The following is a 13,351-nucleotide window of genomic DNA, read 5'->3' as shown; positions in this document are numbered from 1 at the left end:
AATGCCTGGACGAGGAAGTTTTCCTAGAAGCTTGGAATGTAAGTAAGTATAAGTACTAAATGCTACCGACGGAAGCTGGAAAGTACTTACAGGCTTATGTGCCTGAGGGTTGCGAGCGCGTACCGTACCGTGTCACACGACGCTCTCTGCGTCATTACTGGTATGGTGCCTATCAGCATTCTTATCAGTGAGGACATGGAGTGCTTCGAAATGCGCGGCACAAAAGGCATGCGCAGGAGTCGTAGGACTGCCAGGATGGCCTCTATGGTCAAATGGCAGCGCGCGTGGGACAGTTCCACCAAAGGAAGGTGGACCCATAGGTTGATACCGAGGGTAGATAGTTGGATTAATAGGCGCCATGGGGAAGTTACATTCCACCTGACACAGGTCCTTACAGGTCATGGTTGCTTCCGACAGTATCTACACCGTTTCGGGCATGCGGATTCTACCGAATGCCCAGTGTGCAATGGTTTAGAGGAAACGGCGGAACACGTTTTTTTTTTCGTGTGCCCGCGTTTTCGCACAATGCGTGAGCAATGAGTATGCTTGCCACATGTGGAGAGGACACAACTCCGGACAAACTTGTCCAAAGGGTGTGTAGGGATGATGTTAGCTGGAACGCCGTTTCAATGGCTATCACCCATATCGTCTGGGAGTTACAGAGAAGGTGGCACGTGGACTCAAAGAATGGCTAGTTCAGATGCGGTACATGGGATTAGGAGTCGGCTTCGTAGGTCATACCGGTGCCATGCGGTCGAGATCGACCCTTACAGCGATTTTTTGACCGCGAAGAGGAAGTCTCGGTAGCGCTGCTGTCGTGGCGTCGGTCAACTGGGTTGGATCCGAGCCCGCCGTTGGAAATGGGTTCCCGGCAAGGGTCGGGGCAGGTGAGACCCTGCTGTCTGCAACCTTCGGGTGCACCTGATAGGGCCTGAAGGGTAGTGATACCCTTCCTTACGGGCGGGTCAGATCGGATTGCTCGTGGGCATCAGTTCTTGATGTATGCTAAGTAGTTGGGCGCGGGCCGGGTTGACCTTGCCCGCCTTCTGAGGACAAAGGGAGTGGTGAGGACCACTCGGGGATCTGGCTAAGCACCAGCATGTTACGGTGATGGACTCTCCAAAGCGAGTCATCTATGTTCGTTGCTGCAGACTACGCAGCTAGCCTTGAGGCTGCGATGTGCACTAGCCCCTCTCTGGAGCAATACCTTCTTGGTGGTTCCAGAATGACGTAGGGTTTAGCGACCATAGGAATGTGTTTAGTGGGTACGAGGAGAGTAGTCCTGGCTTTTACTATTGTAGTAGAAGACGGCCTCAGCCCCTTACTACCCTATCCTTAATGTTAGAGTGTCTGTTTGCAGATTATCCCCCTATGGTTTAGAATCTAAACCATTTATGGAAAAAAAGAGCATTTTGATCAGTTGCCAGTTACCCCAACAAACGAAAACGATTCGCTTATCGGGGTGCAGTCGTGACCCAACCAGCGAATTCAGGCTGTAGTAATAATAGCTGTACTGAAATTATGCTGTACACATTACTGTATGAATGCTTTTCCATTTGAAAAAGTAGTCAATGTTCAACCTTTCGTATCGGTATTAACAATGGTAATTTAAAACACTTTTCAAGAGCTTGATAAGATTTTTATTCCTATTTAAGTAATTTCTTCACAAAATAGTTTAACAAGACCTTTTTCTGCTTTTTGTTATTGTCTTGTTGTTCTTGCACCAGGGTGCAAAATGTTCATAGTCATTGACTGAAAACAGCACGAATTTGAATGATTCTGCACTGATTATTCAAAACAAACAAATTCATTTTCGCTCTCCCTCTTCACACAGTCAGTCAATTCGTAGTCATCGAATATGAAGCCGATCGAGAAATATCTTCATAACTAGCTGTCCCGGCAAACGTTGTCTTGCCAAGCTGTGGTGGTTTGACAACTGTAGAGCTCTTAACGTCACCGCACTCTAGATTGGTTTCATTTCGATCATGTTGATTTCCTTCCCAGCTTATCAAAATCAGTAATTTATCAATTTTCTTACTTTTCTAGTTGATTTTCGTAACTTTTTGTACATATAAACACAGCCACCACGAATACGAACCGAACCGTGCAAGAGCCATGCTAATCGGTTTATTCGTTCTTGAGTTTTGTTGCCTCAAAGGAACTTCAAACTCATTTTTATATATATAGACTAGCTGTCCCGGCAAACTTTGTCTTGCCAAGTTGTGGTGGTTTGGCAATTGTCAAGGTCTTACAACATGGCACTCTAGATCGGTTTCATTTCGATCATGTTTATTTTCTTCCCCGGTCATAACAAATCAGTACTTTCTAAATTTTCTTATTATTTCAGTTCATTTTCGTTACTTTTTGTACATATAAATACAGCCATCACGAATACGAATCGAACCATGCAAGACTCATGCTGATCGGTCCACCCGTTTTTGAGTTTTGTTGCCTCAAAGAAACTTCAAACTCATTTTTATATATATATAGATTACCTACGTTTATAGCTATGATTCCTTCCAAAAACACTCCACAACAATCAAATGGGAAAATATATGTGTAAAGCATTGTTTAATGTAATCGAAACGTTAATATTTTATCAGCAATTTAACACTTTGTAAGATGTTCATTGACTTTCATTCAATTGACAAACGAGTATCGAGCAGCTGAATATGAATATGCAGGCAAGTGAATGAAAATTGCCGCACGGTGAACTTCAACTCAGCTGCTCGATAATTTTGCGCCCTGTTTCTCACTCTCGACTCAGAATACAGGATAAAAACACGTGTTTTTTACTGAACAACAGCTTAATTAATGTTCAGCTGTTAACCATTATGTTCTGTGCTAATTCACCACTGCTGAATAGGAGTCAAAGTGTGGTCGTTATTAAACCACGGCAAGTTTATGTTTTGATTTGAGTGCTTCAATTCATTATATCAAGGATGGCGCAGAAAGGAAGGCATGTGGCTGGCAACTCACGGGTCCCGAGTTCGAATCTTGATTTAGGTAAATTTAAGCTTAGTTATTATTTCATAAAAGTTGTCCTTCGCATAAGTGCTAATCATAAACTCCCGTGAAAATTGAAAAAAATAGCATCTTCCTTTTTTTTATTTATTTTTTTTGCTGGAGCAGAATAACAGCTTTACCTTATATTTGTAAAACGCTTTTAACAACAAACAGTTCAGTTGGTACACAACATTACACTTTATAATTTCTCCAAATTTGTGTGAACCATACCAGAACAAAGGTTGTACCTGAATATTATCCAAATGTTATTCAGCATCATGCTTAATTAATTCGTCATAAAGGTGCTTGTTAAATGAGTGTTTGTTAGTTGGGCAGTAACTCACGATAAAATTCCGAACACTGCCTAAAAGTTTTTCAAAGATATAATCAGATATCCATCCCTCCTAAATTAGCACGTAATTTATTACAAGGTAGCTCAAAAACTGTTATAAAAAAGTTTCAATTATTCCAAAAAATTGTCTTACTCACTGAATTGTACGAGGTCACGCCTATGGAATGTAACCACCACCGCCCCAGTTGGCCATCTCGCCAATCGAGCTCCCAACTTTGAAGAGGACTCTGACGAACTAAATGGAAAAAATCATCGTGTGTAATTCTTCATAGATTGAGCAGTGTGAGGGGACCCATACAAATGTATTCTTGTATGATCATTCGACCAGTGCACCCATCTTCTCCCTTATTTCTGTAAGAAAGTAAGATAGATATTTCACAGACTTCATCAACCGGAGTGCCTCAATAGAACTTTGGCTATCCGAGAAGATGATGAAATGGTTAGTGGGCATGTTGGAAATCATCCCCAAAGCGAAAGCAATTGCTGCCAGCTCAGCAACATAAACCGAACAAGGTTCCTGAAGTTCGCTGAAGGCGGTGAAATTTTCATTGAAGACACCGATACCAGTGGATCCATTTATGCAAGACTCATCAGTGAAGAATCTTTTACAAGAATTGATATTTTGGTACTTTTCGTTAAAAATACTTTTAGTTTAAAAATAAAATTTCAATTTTATGTAAAAACTTCAGATGATCAAATCTGACGTGCGCTGCACGGTGTCAAAATTTCAATTATTATTGAACTTTTATGTACCTCGGATTTTTCTTAGAATATGTTTAGTATTTGGGCTATATATTCATAATCAGAAAACTAGAAAATATTTCATCGGCGAAAATTTTAAAATCGAAATTTTGACACCGTGCGCTGCTTGTGAACCATGCTCAGCACCAAACTGCATTCGTTTATCCTGGATTTATTCAATTGCAAAAAGAAGAAGCGAATTATTTTTACGAATTTTCAAGGTTATTGCTTTTGAAAACGTAAGCGGAGGTTCAAGTCGGTCATTTTTGCAGCCATATTCGTTTAAGGGCATCTCTCCTCAGATACTTACTCCTCTCCTTTATGCCAACTCTATGAAAAAATCTTGACGCCTATAGTAGTAGTACCCATTGAAAGTGTCTTATCCGATTTGGATCGGTTGAATGTAGAGAGTTTTTAAATTATGATTATCCTTGGCTTGTTAGGGGAATATCTGTAATTAAAAAAGAAAATCTTGTTAAGTACTGTTCTTTTGAATTCCACTAAGAATTTTCATCCTTTGACAGATACCTATTTCGACCTCAACTGTAAGGTCGTCTCCAGTGTCTTGTCGAGTCAAGTACAAGACACTGAAGACGACCTTACAGTTGAGGTCGAAATACGTAGTTGTCATAGGATGTAAATTCTTAGTGGCATTCAAAGGAACAGTACTTAACGCGAGTTTTTAAAGTTTTATTATAGATCAGTGTTGTAATTTTTCTTCCTTAAATTTCCAAGTTCACAACTCTAAACTCGTGTTTTTCAACCTAATTGAAGACGGTAGAGTGTAGTTTCTTCTTAAAGTTATAAAAATATGTACTCTAATTAAAGCTGCTGCTCTAAATTGAAGTGCTGATTCAGATACCAGCAAATTATAGGGAAATCTTTAACCATGACCTAGGCCAACAAGCACGCATCCGCCTCGCTACCAATAGAGGTTACTAACTCTTATTACATTATGGACGAAATACGCAATCTTGAATTGATAACCGAACTTGAAATCTCACTTTGCAGATAACAGGAACATGGCTGACGTTACGATACGGAAGCAATTGAGACAAACTGTGGTATAAAAATATGTCTCATCCAGAAGGAAGGCATCATTTTCTTCTCGGTCACCTGAAGCATAACAGGCAATCATGAGAGGTGCTGTTCATTACTCATCATTATCAAGCTTTAGTACTAATTTTCCCTTTCCAATAGCTTTCGCAGTCTTCTTGGTAATCGCCGTTGTCGGCGTTTCAGCTCTGCCGGAGTACTACGCAGAGTTCCAGCAATTGTGGGAGCAGTACCAGCAGCACCAACTACAGCAACAGCAGCAGCATAAACCCCAGCAACCGCAGTGGCAACAGCAGCCTCACCCTCAACCGCAGTGGCAACAGCAGCAATGGCAACAACAACAACCACCACAGCAGAACCCTCCTCAGGAGTACAGCTCGGATGGTTACAAAATCGTTCCTGGAGTCGTAGACTCGCGCTGCCCGAGGACTGACGACGTCGACAATCCCATCCATCTGCCCGTTCGCGGAAACTGCGGAAAGTTCATGAAGTGCTACGGTGGCCGTGCCTACGAGCAGGAATGTCCGTCCGGGTTGGAATTCGGAATCAGCGTGAACCGTTGCGATTATCCCGCTTTGGCCAAGTGCAGCTCCAATGGATGGTAAACAATTGTGTAATGAAACTGTGATCCTGTCTTGTAACGCTTTAGAACTTGATTAAACATCATTTAAAAATACGTGTGGAACGCATATTTGTCAACTTCAATAAAGAGACTATGAGTAATCTATATTAGCAATATAGCTGCGTTCTGGAAGTGGAGCAAATTGGATAATGAAATGTGGTGTGATTCAGCATTTTTATGGTTTTCGTAGGGACCCTACTATCTTTCAATCCTGGACACCTTTGCCGAGGTCCGTCCTGAAAGATTATTATCTCTGGTATGTGACCTTTTGCCAGGTTTCGTCTGGTTCTAGTCTAACGTTGGTTAGCAAATGTTTTATCCAGTACTCCCACATTTCTGTCGTTACTGGCTTTTGTTGACATTGGCGCTGAAGATTCAGTAGTGAGACCACTATGCACGGTTCAAGTTACATAACCCGTAAACATCCGGGACCATTTATTTTGGTAGAAATGCAATATCTTCTTTGTTTTAAAACATTTTACCCCGGAATTTTTTTATAGTCAAAAGGAATAGTTGTGCTAAGAAATGCATGGTACCTCCCCCTTTTGCACCCTCCCCCCTTTTGCGGGGGGCCGAAAGTACGTGCCTTTTTTTTTGTATTTTTTTATAAATTCTGCATGTTTTTGCTCAAATTTTATCGTTTTGCTAATCATCAATAGTTTTCACAGATCCTAGACATGCAATATATTACTACCCATCATAATCTGTTGAAGTTTTGATCCCAGAGCTATTCTAAGGCCTCCAAAGTACTCCAAAGTTTGTGACACAAATCTAACATTCTCAACCAAATTATATACACGATGAATGATCACAGAACAGAGTCTACGGTATTCAAAAAGCCTCAAAGCACCCCTAGATAATTCATGGTACATGAATTGGGTGATCTAGGTCATCCAAAGGACTTTGGAATTCACTTTCGTAACATCTAAAACATCTACCATCGTTTGTGTTCCCTCTGTTCAAGAAATTTAGTCACGTTGATGTCCATTAGACCTCACAATGCTATGAGCAACTTGATATTGTGGTAGTTGGACATTCCATGAAATACAAATGGCCTCCAATACACTTTGAAGTTTGGGTTACGATATTTACATACTGTATCATGCTTTAGTTGTGAAAAATTTTCGTCGAATGTAGTCTATACTGCTGATGGAACCTCAGTACACATCTATAATGCTTTGGTACACTCATGGGATATTCCAGGCTTTCCAAACTGTTCTGGAATTAGGATCTTCAAGGTCAACAGGCTCTACTCTTGTTTTTCTTCACTCTATCGGCATAATTCTTTCATGATTGTGTCTGTGGCACCTCATTATATTACGACTAACGAGTATCTCTATTTGTTGCTTTTTGGGTGTCCACTGGCATACAAATGGACCCAATGTATTTTGAAGTATGGGGTGGAACGCAATGACATGCTCCAAGTACAGTGTGGGGTAATACTGCAGTATAAAAACATGGGTGGGTATGCTGCGCAATTCAGATCCCGTTGTGATCCACTAGCCTCTGCCCAGCAACTCCTATCCCTACCTCCTCGTGGTACCGGTTAGAAACTACGAGCAACCTTAGGGAAGATCAGGTAACCAACCCCGGTGGGTACTTAAGTCATAGGCTGACAGGGAAGGGGGGGGGGGGGGGGGGTTCAGGAGGAGCGGCTCACAACAGCGTCTGATTCCCATGTTAGAGGCGGCTGATTAACGTCCAAGTGCCAGGGAAGGAATCCAAGCTCAACTGGGCACTATGGTCCTCCGGAAAGTAGAGAGTTGGTGTCAGGCCCTACGAGCCAGCCGTAAAAACCCATTGTAACGGAAAATCAGCTACAAAATAATAAGAACCGAGACCAACGGCAACGACTCCCACGAACAAAAAGGACTTGCGATTGGAACTGCCAATCTCTAAACTTCATTGTTTATTGGGAACACTCGCATACTCGCCGATCTACTGAAGGACCGCGGGTTCGACATCATAGCGCTGCAGGAGGTGTTTTGGACTGGATCCATGGTATTGACGGTTTTCCCCCTTATCGAACGCGACGATTTGAATCCATCGCGGATGAAACCGTCGCCAGAGTCGTCGCAGCCAATCAGCAGGCGGGAGTCTGACGTTTCTCCGATCTCACTAACACAAACAGCAGCAGAGGTGGTGCTTGATTCGTTGCGATGATTCAGAAATGCCCACTGGAAGTTGGCAGCGCGTTTTGTTATGAAAGCAACATACAATACGTACGTTTAGAAGTAATCATACCATCTACCAGAGCTGCGGCAACACACTCGAGCTGGGAACAGCTTACATTATGATGGTTATATGGAGATGCGCGTGATCGGTTGGTGGCCGATCGACGGAAGAATGTGCAGGTTGAGGATTAAGGGCCGATTCTTCAACTTCGGCATAATAAACGTGGACAGTCCACACTCCGGAAGCACTGATGATGACATGTACGCATTTTACGCCCAGCTCGAGTGCAAGTAGTCAAGATCACCATAGGAAATTTAAACCAGGAGGAGGAATTCAGACCGACGATTGGAAAGTTCAGCGCTTACCAGCAGACTAACGAAAACGGCCAATGACTCATTGATTTCGACCAGCCAAGGGCTGAAAGTCTCTTAAATGGTCCACTGCACGAATATATTCTGGCCTGCTTACTCTCACCGAAAATTTGACGTTTGAGCGGTGCCGGCACCTCTAAAACGTCAAATTTTTCGTGAGAATAAGCAGGCCAGAATAAATTCGTGCAGTGGACCATAAAGACAAATCAATCAAACAATCAATCATTGATTTCGCAAGGCAAAACATGGCCTTACGTAGCACCCTTGGTAGCACCTTCATTCAACACAGCCTCCCTTATCGTTACACCTGGTGATGATTAAACTGCGCCCAAAACTCTCCGGTCATCAACAATGCACGGTACTGGTGACCGCCACGGTACAACCTAGAGCGACTAAAACAACTGGATGTCGCCTCTGCATACGCGCAGAATCTCGAGGCCGCGTTGCCAGACGAGGTCGAACTCGATGAGGCCCTTCTAGAGGACTGCTGGAGTACAGTGAAAGCAGCCATCAACGACGCAGCCATAAGCACCATCGGGTACTTGGAACGGAATGCTGCAGCAAGAGACCCGACAGAACGTGGAACGTTACAAACAGGAGCGAAAACAGCAAACCCACCTCTTTCGGGAGGAAAAGCACTGCCTGGAAGAAGTGGAGTGCGAAGAAATGGAACTGCTGTGCCGTTCCCAAGAAACACGAAAGTTCTACCAGAAGCTCAACGCATCTCGCAACGGCTTTGTGCCGCGAGCTGAAATGTGCAGGGATAAGGACGGAGGCCTTTTGGCGGACAGACGTGAGGTGATCGAAAGGTGGAAGCAGCACTTCGATCAGCATCTGAACGGCGTGGAGAACGTAGGCACGGGAGCCCACGGCAACAGAGGAAACGACGACACCAGTGCAATGGAGGGCGGAGGGAACAGGATGCCATCCATCAGCTCAAAACCACCAAAGCAGCTGGTAAGGATGGTATCGCAGCTGAACTCATCGAAATGGGCCCAGAAAAGTTGGCCACCTGTCTGCATCGGCTGATAGTCAGGATCTGGGAAATCGAACAGCTACCGGAGGAGTGGAAGGAAGGGGTAATCTGCCCCATTCACAAGAAAGGCGACCATTTGGAATGTGAGAACTTCAGAGCGATCACTATTTTGAATGCTGCCTATCTGGTATCCTAGATCATCTTCCGTCGTCTGTCACCCAAAACAAGTGAGTTCGTGGGAAGTTATAAAGCCGGCTACATCGACAGCCAGTTGACAACGGACCAGATCTTTACCGTACGGCAAATCCTCCAGAAATGCCGTGAATACCAAGTCTCAACGCATCACCTGTTCATCGACTTCAAAGTGGCATACGACAGTATCGACCGCTCAGAGCTATGGAGAATCATGGACGAAAACGGCTTTCCTGGGAAGCTGACTAGACTGATTAAAGCAACGATGGACGGCGTGCAAAACTGCGTAAGAGTTTCGGGTGAACTATCTAGTTCATGGACATTATCGCCAGAATATTTGGAACGATGGCAGAACTGTACACCCGCATTTAACGCAAAGCAGCAAAGGTCGGACTGTTGGTGAATGCGTCCAAAACAAAGTACATGCTGGCAGGCGGAACCGAACACGACTGGGTCCGTCTAGGTAGTAATGTCACGATAGACGGGGATACCTTCTAGATGGTGGAGGAATTCGTCTACCTTGGATCCTTACTGACGGCTGACAACAATACTAGCCGTGGAAATTAAGGCGCATCATCAGTGAAAGTCGTGCCTACTATGGGCTCCAAAAGAAGCTGCGGTCTAAAAAGATTCAAGACGCTGATAAGACTGGTGGTCCTCTACGGACACGAGACATGGACCATGCTCGAGGAGGACCTGCAGGCACTTGGAGTCTTCGAGCGACGCGTGCTAAGGACGATCTTCGGCAGTGTGCAGGAGAACGGTGTGTGGCGGAGAAGGATGAACCGCGAGCTCGCTGCCCTTTATGGCGAACCCAGCATCCAGAAGGTGACCAAAGACGGAAGGATACGGTGGGCAGAGCATGTTGCAAGAATGCCGGACAACAACCCTGCAAAGTTCTTGTTCGCGACAGATCCGGTTGACACAAGAAGGCGTGGAGCAGAGAGAGCACGATGGGATCAGGTGGAGCGTAACTTGGCGAGCATCGGGCCATCTCCATCGAGAATGGAGAGCGGCAGCCACGAACCGTGTATTATGGAGAAATAGTGTTATTTTAGTTTTATCTTGAATTTGGTGCAATACTAAATAAATGAAATGAAAGAAAACATATAACTTGTTCATCGATTTTAAATCGGCGTACGAAACAATCGACCGAGATAAGCTATGGCAGATAATGCACGAACACGGATTCCCGGAAAAACTGATACGATAGATTAAGTGATGTGCGTAGTTCGAGTATCAGGGACACTCGCGAGTCCCTTCGAATCTCGCAGAGGGTTGCGGTTTAATCCTCTACAGGAAACCTTACATAATGGTCCATTTCGGAAACCTGGGGTCCATTTGGACCCCAAATTCGTTCTTCTGTATCGCATGATCCTGATTTGTTAGAATATCGGTGTCTTCAGTAAAGTTGTTGGGTTGGTCACTTACAGATGCTGGACCGCTTAATTCGGAATTTCATACAGAGAAGGCGCTAGTGAGCTTGTCAGTATTCAGTATTTGAGCACATACAGGGGATGGCCAAAATGTTTGGGATAGGCCACTTTTTTTCTCTCACAAAAATATTTAACATGCTATAACTTTTCATAGAGCGCATCAAAAAATCTCAAATTTTGACTGTTTGTCAACCTATTATATGTGCATGCATCATTGGTACATATTTGGGTTCGATTGATTAATATTTCGCAATGTTAGAACCGTTCGGGTAAAACACCTTTTTTTAGACAACTCATTTTTAGCTGTCGTATCTCGGAAACCAGTAAACTGAATTGAATGAAATTTTGAACGTATACTAACAATATGTAAATGCATCACAAACTATTAAAACATTGGTACTTTTGAAACGTTGAAAAAAAGTTATCATGGATTGACACTTTTTGGATTTTTCTCGAAAAAATGTAATTTTTTGACATCAATGTCAATAAATTTTAGTGTTGATATCTAAAGATTTTCCACTTCTGTTCTCAAATTATCTCTAATCAGATATATTAGAGCCTATTTTGATTGAAGAAGAACACATTTAATAATTTTTATGTGGTATTGTAAATTTTGCTTATTTTCCTCTATATGGGTAAAAATTTCAACCCGATATAACTTAATTCGCCGTGAGAAAATATTACATTTTATAGCGTCGTATTAAGTATCAATATATTGTTGATAAACGTTAAAAAATTCATTCAATTCGGTTCACTGGTTTCCGAGATATGACAGTTCAAAAAATAATTGCCTAAAAAATAGTGTTTTACCCGAACGGTTCTAACTTTGCGAAAAATTAATCAATCGAGCCCAAATTTGTACCAATGATGCACATATAATAGGTTGACAAACAGTCAAAATTAGAGATTTTTTGCACTATATGAAAAGTTACAGCATGTTGATTTATTTTTGTGGGAGAAAAAAAGTTGCCTATCCCAAACATTTTGGCCATCCCCTGTATATATCAATATCCTGACCACATAGAATTTTGGTGTCTTCAGCAAAGCTGATTATTAGGTAAAGTGTTTACCAATGATAGACCGTTTGTTTGAAAATTTCACACATGGATGGCGCTACTGAGCGTGCAAATTTTATATTAATATATCTCAGGATCCTGATCACCTAGAAGATGGTATATTCGACAAAGTTGTTGAATTGCTCAAGGACTGACAGATGCTGGACCGATTGATTTGGAACTTCATATATCGGTGGCGCTAGTAAGCATGTAAGTATTAAGTATATGATCACATTTATATCAAGATCCTGACCACATAGAAATATCACATACAAACAGACGTAACACCTTGAATGAATTTCATGGAAATCCATCGCCCACTTCACACTACCATCACCTGGTGGAAAAGTTGCACGAATCACTGTGTTGTGCAATACCGTCAACAGAAGGCGCTAGTGTGAAACGTCAAACGTATAGAAAAACGATGCGCGCGCCTCTGGCTGTGAAAACCACAACTATAAAATATTAAAATGATCGTTACAAGCGTGGTCGATGGAAATTTCTCAACTGTTACGTCTGTTTGTCTGTAGAAATATGGTGCCTTTGGCAAAGTAGTTTATAGGGTCAAGTGTTTACTAATGATGGACCGTTTGTTTGAAAATTCCACACATAGATGGCGCAACTAATCGTGCAAATTTTATATTTCATAGTTGTTGGGTACGTCAAGGACTTACAGGTGATGTAGCGCTTGATTTGGAACTCCACGTATAGGTGGCGTTACTAAGCACGCATATTTCATATATCTCATATATCGCGGGATTCTGATCACTTAGAAAGATGGAGTCTTCGGAAAAGTTGTTGCGTAGGCCCAGTTCTTCCTGACCATGGGCCGTTAAATTCGGAAATTCGCCATCCGTAGATGGCATTGGTTAGCATGAAAATTGTATAGGGTAATTTTCCAATTGTTGCACGGCTTAAACTCCGCCAATAGTTGCACACCTCATAAGAATTACATGGAGTGTGCAACAATAGGCGAGTTATTAGCCGTGCAACAATTGGAAAATTACCCTGTGTCATATATTTCAGGATTCTGAGCTCAAAGAAACATGGAGTCTTCGACAAAGTTGTTGGGTAGATCAACGACTTACAGTTAATCGACCGTTTAATTCGGAACTCCTCATGTAGGTGCGGTACCAAGCATGCAAATTAAATATTTCATTTATCTCAGGATTAATTGCCATAACTTTCAGGTTTACCCATTTTGTTGAACAAGATATTTTTTGCTATTTTTTATTTACTAGGTTTAATCACCGCATGTCTATTTTTTTACGTCGTGGCTCACGGAACGGAGAAAAATGATGTTGAAGTTTAATATGGTTGGGCTTGAATTATCTAGGCGTAACATTCATGGGCATCGTAGTGTTAAGCA

At 42.5% G+C, this 13,351-nt stretch overlaps 1 protein-coding gene across 1 annotated transcript; it reads left to right on the top strand.

The window, feature by feature from the left end:
• Positions 1 to 5,092: 5,092 nt before the first annotated feature.
• On the top strand, positions 5,093 to 5,891 carry LOC109403759 (peritrophin-1). The gene is made up of 2 exons (XM_019676630.3): positions 5,093 to 5,242; positions 5,300 to 5,891. The coding sequence occupies exons 1-2, from the start codon at positions 5,236 to 5,238 to the stop codon at positions 5,758 to 5,760; spliced, it is 468 nt and encodes a 155-aa protein (XP_019532175.3). The 5' UTR covers positions 5,093 to 5,235; the 3' UTR covers positions 5,761 to 5,891.
• The last annotated feature ends 7,460 nt before the right edge of the window (positions 5,892 to 13,351 follow it).

This window comes from Aedes albopictus, chromosome 2, assembly GCF_035046485.1.
Source record: "Aedes albopictus strain Foshan chromosome 2, AalbF5, whole genome shotgun sequence".
In the NCBI taxonomy this organism is placed as follows: domain Eukaryota; kingdom Metazoa; phylum Arthropoda; class Insecta; order Diptera; family Culicidae; genus Aedes; species Aedes albopictus.
Note: the sequence above shows the minus strand (reverse complement) of the source record. Positions and strands in the feature narration are given on the sequence as shown.